Source organism: Grammomys surdaster, unplaced genomic scaffold, assembly GCF_004785775.1.
Source record: "Grammomys surdaster isolate TR1022 unplaced genomic scaffold, NIH_TR_1.0 341, whole genome shotgun sequence".
NCBI classification, from domain to species: domain Eukaryota; kingdom Metazoa; phylum Chordata; class Mammalia; order Rodentia; family Muridae; genus Grammomys; species Grammomys surdaster.
In genome coordinates this window covers 1,193,056-1,205,409 of record NW_021604760.1, presented here as the reverse complement: position 1 = coordinate 1,205,409, position 12,354 = coordinate 1,193,056, and the positions used below count along the sequence as shown (strand labels likewise).

Genomic DNA, 12,354 nt, shown 5'->3' with positions numbered 1-12,354 from the left:
TCTCTCTCTCTCTCTCTCTCTCTCTCTCTCTCTCTCTCTCTCTCTCTCTCTCTCTTTCTCTCTGCACCATGGTTGCTGTATCGCCATGTAAATTTCAGCTACTGCTCCAGTGCCATGTCTGCCTATCTGCTGCCAAATTTGATCCTGTGATGGTCATCAAAAACAAAATTAGATAAATATAAGAAAGAAGAAAGAGAATAATAATAAAACCGTCAGTGTTTAAGGAAAAATGTCAATAAGTCAAAATCAAAGTACTACTAAATGTAGGTGGTGGTTTCGGAGAAAATACAATGGGCAAAAAGAAAAAATATGAAAAATAAACAAAATTAGATAAATATATGAAGGGGAAACAAAAACATTTAAAATTTAAACAATACAACAAATTAAACTCCTTAAAAATGTTTAAGTAAAACAGGGAATCGCACTAAAAAGAACAGAACAAGGCTGAGGGGAGGGGTAGCTGATTGATTTACTGGGTCCTAAAACGCTGGAGCCTGCTAGTTCTGAGCAAGGGCTGGTCAGCTGACCTTGTGTCCCTTTGGTGTTTGCTGTTGCTGCTGAGTCTGTACTGGACAAACTCACAATATCCATCAGAGTTGTCTCCACAGAAGCCATTTTCCTCCTTTGAATATCAGGCACCTCAGCCTAATTTGCATTCTTTGGGCTAGATGGGGGTCAGTCTTTTGGCTTCCCAAGACTCCCCAGATCTTATGCTCTGGGTGACCCTGCAGCCAAGGGGGTGTCTCTCTTCCAGGTATGTTAGAAGTGTAGGAAGTAATGACAACACTCTACTTTCAAGATTCCCTGAGTGTCGATCCCTCTGCTGGGGAAAAGCTGCTATGAACTTCAGATTCCTCAGGCTCTGCAGCAGTGGATGACAACTATGTTGGCTCCAGAATTTGACCCACTTCTGACTCAGGCTCAAAGCTGGCAAACTCTGGGCATTCTAAGTTGATGATCTGTATTCCTGGACACGAAGGATAAAACTATCTCTCTTCCTCCTATAGTCCCAAGCCTGAAAAGCCACTAAGAGTCATTCTAACCTTTGGTTGGTCCCCAATCTCAGGCCATCAGGGTAGCTCAGTTGTTAACAGTAAAAGGATCTAGCTGCTGCATGACAAAAATGGTATCTCTCCTCCACTGACTCTACTTGGAGGCATCACTGTCTCACCAACATCTGCAACTAGATTTGAGGCTTGTGGGAATTGAGGCTTGTTTTGAAGGTAGGCCTGCCTGTCTTCTCTAGGATTTCTGAGTCCCCTCTCCCACCAGGGATCAATGCCAGTGCAGCTGTACTGAGTTCTGCTTGTCTCTCAGTGTCATGGTATGTCTCTCTCTTTTCTCCCCCTGATCTTGATCTTTCCCAGTACCCTCCACTTCCTTCAAGAATTTCTGAAGCTTTTATCTCTGTTTCTCTCTTGGGATAAAGTCTGTAGCTTGGGTTTTTTTTTTTCTTCTGAACATCTTTTTCTCTTTTTTTTCAGAGGAGGAAAATTTTACCATCTAACCAGGAGGAGAGCAGCATTAACTGTTCCTGCTCACCGCCACCCCCTACTGAACAATCCTTCCCTGTGTCCCCTGTCTTCCTCCCAGGTGTGTGACTCCACCTGCCTCCTGGTTCGAGCTGTCATTTTTACAGCAAAACCCCCAAGAGCCTCCTAGCCCACAGGAAGTGAGTCTTTTATGACCTCACATCTAAAAGTGTAGCTGTCCTATGCTCCTGTGACCACAGTTTGGACAAACCAGTTTGTAAACAATTTTCTTTAGGAAATAAAACCCACTATTACCCTGTACTTATTTCCCAGTGCTGCTTTTGCTTGACAGATGCTCTCAGATTCGCAGTTATTCACATGTGATTTATCATTTTTTCCCAGGGGGATTAAAAAAAGTCTCCTTATTCACTGTGATCATTGATTTCTTACCAGCATTCCTTGGTATATTTTATCTCTTTCTCTCTCACTGTATGTTAAATAAGCCATGGAAATGTCAAACTGGAAGCATTGTGGTCCTAGGGAATTCTTTTTATGTGGCTTGTTTTATGCGGTCTCTCCATTCTCTTTTTTCCATGATCTCCTCTATATCTTGGATGTTGGCCCTTGAAGTGGAAGTCTCTGGTTTCTTTGGAGACTCAGTTGTGTCCTGTGCTGTTTTTCTGGAGACTGCCTTATGAGAGGATGTTTTTGCTGAAGCAGACATGTGGGAGGATGTTTTGCTGAGAATAGATACACAGTGTTTTCTGGAAGCCATCTGGAAAAGGGTCATGTAGTGTTTTGCTGAAGCAGATGCTTGAGAGGACATGAGATGTTTGGAAAGGGTGTGAGTATAACCCAACAGACAGTGGACAACACTGTGGCATTGGTTCACCTTGCCAATCTTTGCTGGTCTTCGTTGGGCTTTGTAGACTCTCACTTTCACATTGCTTCACCTTGCCTTCTTCCCTGATCATTTGCTGTGACTTCATAGAGAGAAATTCACCAAAGAACTTGATATTTTGGTGGCTTCTTGCCTCTTCTGGGGACTCAAGCCCATTGGCAATGCCTACTGGTTTCTTCTGGATTGAACTGCTGTTGCTGATTGATGAATGGTATTTGTGAGTGGATGGAGCTACCTACTGCTGCTGATTCATGTGAACCAAACTGCTGAGATCCTGACAACAAGGGATGAGATCAAGCAAAAAACAAACAAACAAACAATCAAAAACAACAACAACAAAACCTATTTCTAAATAAGTCCACATCCCCCTTTGGTCCCATTAACATTTTCTTTTCACTAACTCTGGTGGGTGGTGGACTAGAAGGGAGGTGTTTAAGAACCCTTATTAAAGTAGGTTTTGAAATATCTAAGCCTACAAGTCCTACTGTCTAATCCTCTGATTTTAAAAACATATTTTTTCTCTATTACTCGTGTCTTTGTTAGTATAGTAATGATTGTATATTCTGAGAGGCTTCTTAGGAAAATGTATTTATATTTTTCTTATTGGGAGATCAACTGTCTGATGATCTTTAATTGTCCATTCATGTAATAGAAATACAATGACAAATCTTATTAAAAGAGTGGAAGTTCTGCATCAAGCTGGACCTTGTTGCTGGCTTTGCTCTAGTGAGAACCTACCTGGCCATGAGAAATAGTCCAGGGTTATGGCATAGGGGACAGATTCTGGGAGCCAGACAAGGGGAGGTCAGGATTCCTACTGTTTAGGGTGACTTTTTACTTATTCCCTGATCTCAGTCATCCACACTCCTGTGCTCTTCAGCCCTGAATCTCCCTGACTCAGGCATCCTCCTCCCTCTCTGGGCAAGCAATCCATGTGGTTCTCTGGGTGAGAATGGTTAAGTGCAGGTCCATGCTCTGCCTCTGGTCTCTCCTCTGAGAGTTACCTGACACCCTTGGTTTCTGAGTTTCTTCCCAAGTTCTAGAATGCAGTCTACTCGCTGGCTCTTGACCTTTCCTCTCTTTACTTTTAGGTTTCAGACTTCCAGGACCTACCAGGACAGTTGCCCTTTGACCTCTGCTTTCCATCCTGGTTTTGTTTTGGTGGGTTTGTTTGTTTGTTTGTTTGCTTGCTTTCTGGGTTTTTTTTGGTTTGTTTGATTTTTGTTTGTTTGTTTGCCATTTTCCTTTGACTTCCTTGATATTTTGCACTATAATTTTATCCCTTTGCTGGGATTTTATTGAGGTTCTGGAAGAAAGCACAGAGCAACACCTATTCAGACTCCAAGTCACCAGAATTCTTTCCTGTTTTCTCCTTGCAGAAAGAGAGGGCAGCCTGGTGTTCGCTGAAAGGCCACAGGAGCACATCAGGTATGCTTTTCTCGAGAGATATCTCTGTCAGTTCTCAACCAAAACCAATACTAAATGATACTGCACTTATGGCTTACAATGAAAACTTTTAAAAGATTTATGTTTATTTTATTTATGTAGATGTGGATGTCTATAGAGGACAAAAGAGAGTACCAGATCCTCTGAAGCTATGGTTTCAGGGGATTGAGTCACCTAATGTGGCTGCTGGGAAGTGAATTCTTAGCCTTTACCAGACCAGCAAGCGCTCTTAACTGTGGAGCCTTCTCCCCAGCCCTACATTTTACGTCTTTTAATTTAGAAAGGGAATTATTTGTTTCTCTTATAATAAATGTTTTTAGGAAGAATGTGGGAAATTGTTGAGTTCATTCTATTAAATCTAACTTCAGTGCATCTATAATGAACTGGTCTATTTTTATTTGTAGTTTTTTAATGGAAAATGTGCTGATGATAAAATAAGCATAAACCATTATAGATCATAAAACTCCAAGCATTCTAGGAGAACATAAGTGTAACTGTATCTAAGAAAACTGAGTCAGGATCAGAATCACTGTACCTTTTCTGTCTGTCTGTCTGTCTGTCTGTCTTGTCTGTCTGTCTGTCTGTCTGTCTGTCTTTTTATAGATTTTATATTTTGATTCTTAATTCCATGTACATGGGAGATGAGGAGAACATGGACACAGTGCCCAGAGAGACCAGAGGAGGGTGTCAGATCTCTGCCCCCAATGGGGAATTCTAAGAGATTATGAGCTTTGCAGTGATTTCTTGCTGGGAACAAAAACTGGTCCTCTGGAACAGCAGCAAAACCCTCTTGAACTCTGAGCCATCTCTCCAGCCCGCAGTGTACCTTTTAAGGAATAGCCTGGCAGTGTGGCGTTAGATTGGCTTTGAGGAGCTGAGCAAAATGCAATCTATAGAGTCTTCTAAATTGTAAATACTTGGTAAAAGTGTTCCAGCCCTTACGTTCTTGAGCTCTAAACTTAAAGCCAATTAGCTAGTGGGAAATCATCGAGCTTGATTTAGCCCAGGTTTCCTTGACTGGCAATTATAGTAAAGGTAAGCAAACTTCAGCCACTTAAGTAGCTTCTGTTTATGACATGGTCCTGAAAACATGTAGAAAGATCATGTACAGTCCAGAGAGAGAGGTCTGCTTGGCTGGGGCTCAGAGAAGGCATTGCTGTCTTCCTAGCATGTCATGAATCTAGAGCACCTTCCCCATCCTGCACAGAACACACTCTGTTGAGCACTATCAAATGCACACATGTGGTTTTATCATCTATAAAACATGAATATCACTGGGACAGCAAAAGTTCTTTCTGCTTGTGGTTTAACTATTTGCAGTATCCATCACAGAGTGCCAGCATTGACCAGCAATTGACCAGAGGACCTGATCAGAAGATTGTCTCTGGTTTGGTTTCAGCAGTTCCTCTGAACATAGACAAGGACAAATGACCCCAAATAAGGTCTGGTTTACCAAGCTCACTTTGTGTAGCCCTGAATTCTCTAGAGAAGCCTTCAGATAGGACACCATCAGGGCTAGAAAGTCAGGACTTCAGTAACAATCCATGTTTATTGGTGTTTGTGTGTTCAGGTGGTGTGTGTGTGTGTGTGTGTGTGTGTGTGTGAGTGAGAGAGAGAGAGAGAGAGAGAGAGGTGGGGGGGGAGGAGCCATGCCATTCATTTGAAGATAAGAAGACAACTTTTAGGAGTCACTTCTTTCCTACCTTGGTGATGCAGGGTCTTAGGATCTCTCTTGTTTCTGCTGCTGAATGGTATACTCAGGAAAGCTGGCCCATGAGCTTCAGGGTGATTTGCCTGTCTGCCTCTCATTTGTCTTTAAGAGGGGCTGGGGTCACAGATGCATATTACTACACCAGCCTTCCCCCCCGCCCGAATCCCCAGGGGTTGAACTCAGGTCCACTGAGCCACTACGCTGGCTCCTACATTTTAGTTTGAAATAAGGCATCACAATGAGGTCTTGTAGAGGTTATTCAAAGAGTTATACCTCTCATAGCATTATGACATCCAATCCATTGGGTTGGAGATTTGCATTAACTTCATGAGCAGGAAGAAAAGCGTATGTATAAAAATGTATTCCAGAGTTTAGCCTCTGAATACAAAAGGCAAGACAAAACTCAAGCAGAGTATGATCAACTGCATAGAATGTAGCAGGGGGGTTCTGTCGATGTTGAACTAGGGGGTGTAAGGGCCAAAGTTTACCTGTAAGCCCTACTTGCCCAAAGGCAGATACTTCCTGAAATACTGGAGTCCATTGTTTATGGAAGATAGCAAGGCACAGGTTTTTGCTCCCCTAAACAAGTTTGTTTGACCCACGGCACCAGATGGGCTTTATCATGTGTGGGCAGGGAGGAAAGACTATGTCTGTATGATTTTGCCTTTTTAAGCTTCTGCAAGCTATGACTCATCACCATTTTCTGGAACTCTAGAATGGATCCAGCCAGAGTCTATTAACCTGGCCAGTATTTAATTAAAGTTTGCTTCAAATTTAGCTCAAAAACTGTGCAACTGGCCTTCTCTCAAGAATCTCAGGTTTAACAGAGTTTCTGTTGACACTGAATGTGTACAGTCAGCTGGAATTTTTGCATATTGTCTAGAAAACCACTCACCAGTTGCATGGCAGGCTTTTCCACCCATGGAAGGACAGGTACTTTATCTGTACTTTTAAAATCCATTCTCTGAACGTACTATCCTATAGCAAGCACTATACCCCAAATGTTGGAGACACACCCCTGCAATATGTGATCCCTAAACTCATGAACCTTGTATTCTAAAATGCAGACCTCTTTTGCAAGAGAAATAGCAGGGACAAGGACAGTGTAGGAAACATCTTCCACCAGATGCCCAAGGCCACAGGGCAAATACTAGTAGTGTAGCTAAGAAGGAATTTGAAGAATGCTAAGGTCAGAGTGAGCTCTATTTAAATTGGTCACTTTGAACAGAAGCTCCTTCCCCCACAGCCTTTTCTTTTCTTTCTAGGCTTCCTTTAGAAGTCTATAATTTTTTTTTTTTTTTAGAACCAAGTCACTAGTCTCTGTATCCACATTTTGCACATGCAGTTTGGTGTCTTGTTGAGTTGTGACTGTTTTGTTGTTGCTGTTGTTGTTGTTGTTGTTGAGTTGCATTGATAAAATATAATAAGCATGATGGCACTGTGTCTAAGATGCCAAGGCAATATTGAGCAGAAATAGCTTTCTTGACAGGACATGGAAAGGAACATGGAGAGCCCAGACTCGAGATCGCTTTGGTTTTGTTTGTTTGTTTTTGTTTTTTGAGGGCAGAGTTTCTCTGTATAGCCCTAGCCATCCCAGAACTCACTTTGTAGATAAGACTAGCTTCAAACTCATAGAAATTCACCTGCCTCTGCCTCCCATTAAAGCAGGACAGGAACTCCCCTGTGGACTGGGGAGCAAGGGCTTTCTTTACAGAGGATGATGCCAAAAAGCCTATGTCCCACCAACTGTCAATCACAGTAGTCCTTGCTCATTCACAGGCAGTGAGCAAATTCCAAGACCCTATACATAGTATACCAAACTGGGGGGGGGGAATATATATATATTCCCCTATACATCTGTTTTAGTCACTTCTCTTGTAGCTGTAACAATACACCTCACAAGAACCCTAAAGGAAGGAAGGGTTTATTCAAGCTCACAGTCATGGTCATGGTGGCTGCTGGTCACATTGCAAACAAGAAAAGAGAGCAATAAGTGTTGCTGCCTGTTTCTCTTTTACCCCCAGAGTCTTACCAGCTACTTCTAACACTTTCCTAGGAGCGTAAAAAGTCGAGAATAGCAAGACAGGCAAACAAACTGGGCTGACCTGATACCAACATGTGCTGTACTTCAATGTTGCAATGAGCCTCGCTCTGATTGTATGAGAATGCACATGTGCTTATGTTGATATGCATGTGTGTATGCATGTGCACATGTGTGTATGTGTGTACATTCACATGGAGACCAAGAGAAAAGACCCTGGGTGGATTGCTCTATCATTCTCTGGCTTATCACCAGAGACAAGGCCTCTCACCGAACCTGGAGAATGCCACTTTCTGACTAGCCTGGCTAATCCAGAAGCCCTAGCCATTTTACTGTCTTAGACCTGCAACCATGTTCAGACTGCTGGTGCAAACAGCCATGCCAAGTTTTTACATATATGCTGGGAACCGAACTCGGGTCCTCATCCTCGCACTTGTGTGGCAAATGTCCTTACACACAGGGCCATCACTCCAGTCCTAGTTTAATCTTCGTAATTCCTGTTCCTATTACTGAAATAAATGCCCTGGTCAGACAGCCTGCACTCTTCAATAGTGCTCTCATTTGGATCTGAGTCTCCACATGTTGTCCCGGGGAAGACATGGGAGGAGATTAGGAGGCAAACCCCCGGGGTGTCCCCCATGGCATCAGTCATTCACAATTGTTTGACTCAACCCAGACTTTGATGAGTAAGAGTATGGAATGAAAGGAAGATAGGGGTGATCTCTAACTAGAAACATTTCCACAGAAACAGAAGTGAAATACTATAGGATAGTCAAGATTTACAGGAACTCCCACCAGTTGGGGGCGCTGAAGAGAGCAAGGAGACACTGCAAGAAGAAGGAGCTGGGCGTGGCCAGCTGATGATGAGTCTCAAGTTTTGTTCGAAAGTGTTGAGACTTCATCCTCTAGAACTAGATGACAAATGTCTCTTGGCAACAGAGGCATCACCCTCTTTGGCCTAAAGAATAGAAGGTAGGAAAACAGTTTGCAGCCTTTGAAGTGACAAGATATCAAGACACCATGGGAAGCCAGCTGAGAAGACCCGTGACTCTGCGTGATGATGACGTGCTAAACTTGGCTCTTTTCATGTGTGATCTCGCTGAATACCTATGCTGACCTCTTGAGAAAAGCCCCCTCTCTTTTAGCGATGAGGAAACAAGTATGCAAAGGTGACATAACTCACCTGATCCCACAGCCAATAACTAATCATGCCAGAGGGTTCACCCCACTAATCCCAGATCCTGCAGTCTTAACCATGATGCTCAGCACTAGCTGGTGGTGCAGGAGAAGTTCTCAACCAGACAAAGCTCGAGCTGGGCATTACTTCTGTAAAACAGCATCACTGTTAAATTCTTCTCGCAGGCAGTGAGCCTGACTTTTCCCATCACTGGCCCTTTAAGTTGATGTCCTCTCTTTCTCTTCTAACCATTGTTTTGAAGATTGGTTCCCTTAATGGTTTCATGTGTCAGTCTCTCTTTTCCATTCCACATTTCACTGTCAGATCCATAAAGGTCATTTTGGCTCCTCTGTCATAGTGTCACCTAAAGCCACACCTAAAATTACATTCGTATTTTACTTCGGTCCCACACAAAGTTTTTTTTTTTAATAGAAAATTAGTCTCCTGGGCTTCAGAAAAGTATTTGACCCCAACGTTCCTTCACGGTTCACACGCCAGGTTACCAATCAGCTCTTTCTTTAGTGTTACGTTGCTTTTGTCTGTACCTGCTCCTAACCCCAGTCCCTAATATGGCTGAGGCTGTTTTTGAGCCGAGGATGCCTCTTTCCTTTCTGCAGATACCTGACTCCCTCATGACTTTCAAACAAAAGTTTTATTACCTTCCTCAAAACAATTCAAGTGCTCCCACCCCTGTTAACTCTAAGGTAGCCCACACCTTCATTACTATTCTTTAACTGACCCTACATTTAGTCTTCTAGAAACCCCTATATGTGAGACCCCTCAGGAAACCCCTGCTCAAGCTCCAGATTCTTCTTTACTTTCCAATTTGGGAACCACTGATGGCTCTTCATTTTGATAATCCACGGTTGTCAACCAATTTCAACTACTCTCTGCCTGCATGCAGAGAGTACAACCTGTACAACCAAACTTCACTTACTTGAACAGCCTCCAGCCGCTCTTGGTCAGAACTGTCCACTGAACTTAACTACTCCATCGCTCTCCTCCCTTACTCCGAGGTCCTCTGTGTGCATGTGAATACACATCACACCCCACCCCCGCCAAATACGGCTGAGGCTATTCCTGAGCCTAGGATGCCTCCCTCCTTTCTGCAGACACTGCACCCCAAATGACTCCCTGATGACTTTCAAACAAAAGTTTTATTACCCTCCTCCAAATTCTTTTGTTTATTGCCACTTCTAAAGAAGTATGGTCAATGTATCAAATGATCCAAATGTTAAACCATGCAGCACCTTATTATGGGAGTAGAGAAAGCTGTTCCCTTCACTCACCCAGGGATATGTCTTATTTCAACAGAAAAATCAGCTCTGGTGTCCAGTTTAAACTTACAAATTTACATTTCCTCCTCTTTTCAGTCGGAGACAGAATTCAGTATGTTCTTGGTGTTGGTGGGAACTACAAACATTTTTATGTCATTTATCTCCTTATTAGCTTCATAGACTATCTGAATGATAGCAAGTATAGTTACTGCCCTTTTATTTAAAAGGACTGTTTGCTTTATAGAATTGGAAATGCAAATATTTAAGATATTCTTCTCTGTGTATTCAAGCTAACCATAGTTACACCTTTTAGGGTAATATTTTTAATTATTCTGCAAGAAAGAAAAGAAATCCCTGGAGGGCTAACAGTTTGAAACTGAACAGGACACCCCTGGGAAGGGAGAGGGTCATGGGTCATCCTCAAACAGACAAAAGACAATGGAGACCATTGTGCCTAAGGATGTTTTTTTTTTTTTTTTCTGTGAGACGTGTGTTGACAGTTTCCTTCCTCTTGGGTCATTCTTGTCTGTTAAGTGAACTGTGATTGCAAATTGATCCCAAGATTTTCATGCAGCAGATATAGGGCAGCCTTTCATTTCCTTATCCCTGCTGCAAATTGCTGAAACATTGCGGGGGGGGGGGGGGCCAAATGCATGCAAATTTACATTACCTTAGCATTTCCTTTAGTAGTGTGAAGCTTGGCCAGCCGCACTGGAAGCAGTAATAGTGATGGTTAATTGGTTTTCACCCCATTTCAGAGTTCTACTTACATGTGATTGGAAAAGTAATAACATATTTAAAAACTGTTAGTCTTAAAATTAGGTGTCACAAACTGCAGCAGGCGAAGGCACTAGTCCATTTAAAGATTGCTCCGTTAATTTCAGAATTGAGTCAAATATTTACCTTAAGGAACTTATGGCTGACCCATAAAAAAAATAGTACCAATATATTTGTTTTAACTGAAAATGTATTTCTCTTTCCAAATAACCGAGAAGTTAAATTAGAAAACAGACATAGGGGCTATTACACCCACCTGAGTCTTCAGCATCTACCCCCACCAGTTAGCTGGTGATTTCACACGGCCGAACATTATCTCTGAGTGATATTTTATGTACAGAGCTGTGATTCGCTGTGTTCAACAAGTTCATAGTAAAACTATGTAGCGAGGCAGTGATTTAGAGTGTTCTACAGCTGCTTTACCTACACAACCTTCACTCCCCTGTTAGTGCCCTAATGACACTAACAGAGAGAAAAGTATGGAAGAAGGGAGAGAAGGGAGAGTCTCTCCATGTCAACAGTAGCTAGATGCCGTGTAAAAAGTAGCTAGATGCCGTGTAAAAACTAATCTACAGTCGGATGCTTTTATTCTCCCTACAAAGAGGAAATAAAAACAATGATAATACATCTGATATGGAATTTAAGAAAATTTTATTACAGAATAAAAATACAAATATAATGCTTCCCTTAAAGTTCCTTTTATATATTGGCATGAAAGGCAGTTGTCTTAAAGTTATAGTTTCTTTTTACAACATAGATAAATATGCACATAGGTGGACATTTACTTTTGTTATACTTACTTGACAATGGTGAAATCAATATTTTTGATTCATGTGTTAAGTGTATGAGTCTTAGAGATACATGTCTAAAGCCCAGCACTGTGGCTGTACCTGTAACCCCAGCGCACAGGAGAATTGTGAGCTTCAGGCCAGCCTGGGATACACAGAGATCAAGACCTGCCAGGGAGGAACACAAATTTCTGTTCTCAAAGGAATGAAAAGAAATAAAAGAAGGAGGAGGAGGAGGAGGAGGAGAAAGAGGAGGAGGAGGAAGAAGAGGAAGAGGAGGAAGAGGAAGGGGGGAGGAGGAGGAGAGAGCATCCTAAGTTTTGAATCAGTCTAGTTTGGTGTGATATTAGCAGAATCGTTGCTCTGATCAAATCATTTTAAGGACAAATTTACACATTAATATGGCCTTTTGTTTATATTTTCAGAGTAATTAAAACAATATCATTTAATGACTACTACAAGACATGGTCTGAGATAGCCACGACAAAAATCGCAAAACACTCCAAAAATCCATGTGAGTTGATGCTACTTTATTTATTCTGTGTCTTTAATCTTTTAATCTGTTGATTTTTCTTGGTTTGTCTTGCTCTCATCTCAAGACTAATTGACACATATCTGCCCTGCAAGAGCAGTAAACGGTTCTATTGGCTGTCAATACTATACTCCTCACTCAACAACTAGTAATTTAGCTCTTCTTTGTGCAGAGCCCCCCCCCACCCCCCCCCCAACTGAAGTCTATTTAAAAGCCAGAAGGAAGGGTAGGC

The 12,354-nt window shown here is 42.2% G+C and overlaps 1 protein-coding gene across 1 annotated transcript in view; it reads left to right on the top strand.

Moving 5' to 3' along the window:
- Ube2u (ubiquitin conjugating enzyme E2 U) overlaps positions 1–12,354 on the top strand; it is a 62,051-nt gene that overhangs the window by 23,359 nt on the left and 26,338 nt on the right. Inside the window, exons 6-7 of the mRNA XM_028778797.1 lie at positions 3,753–3,801; positions 12,016–12,104. Coding sequence (XP_028634630.1) covers positions 3,753–3,801; positions 12,016–12,104 — 138 coding nt within the window. The remainder of the gene's footprint in view (positions 1–3,752; positions 3,802–12,015; positions 12,105–12,354) is intronic.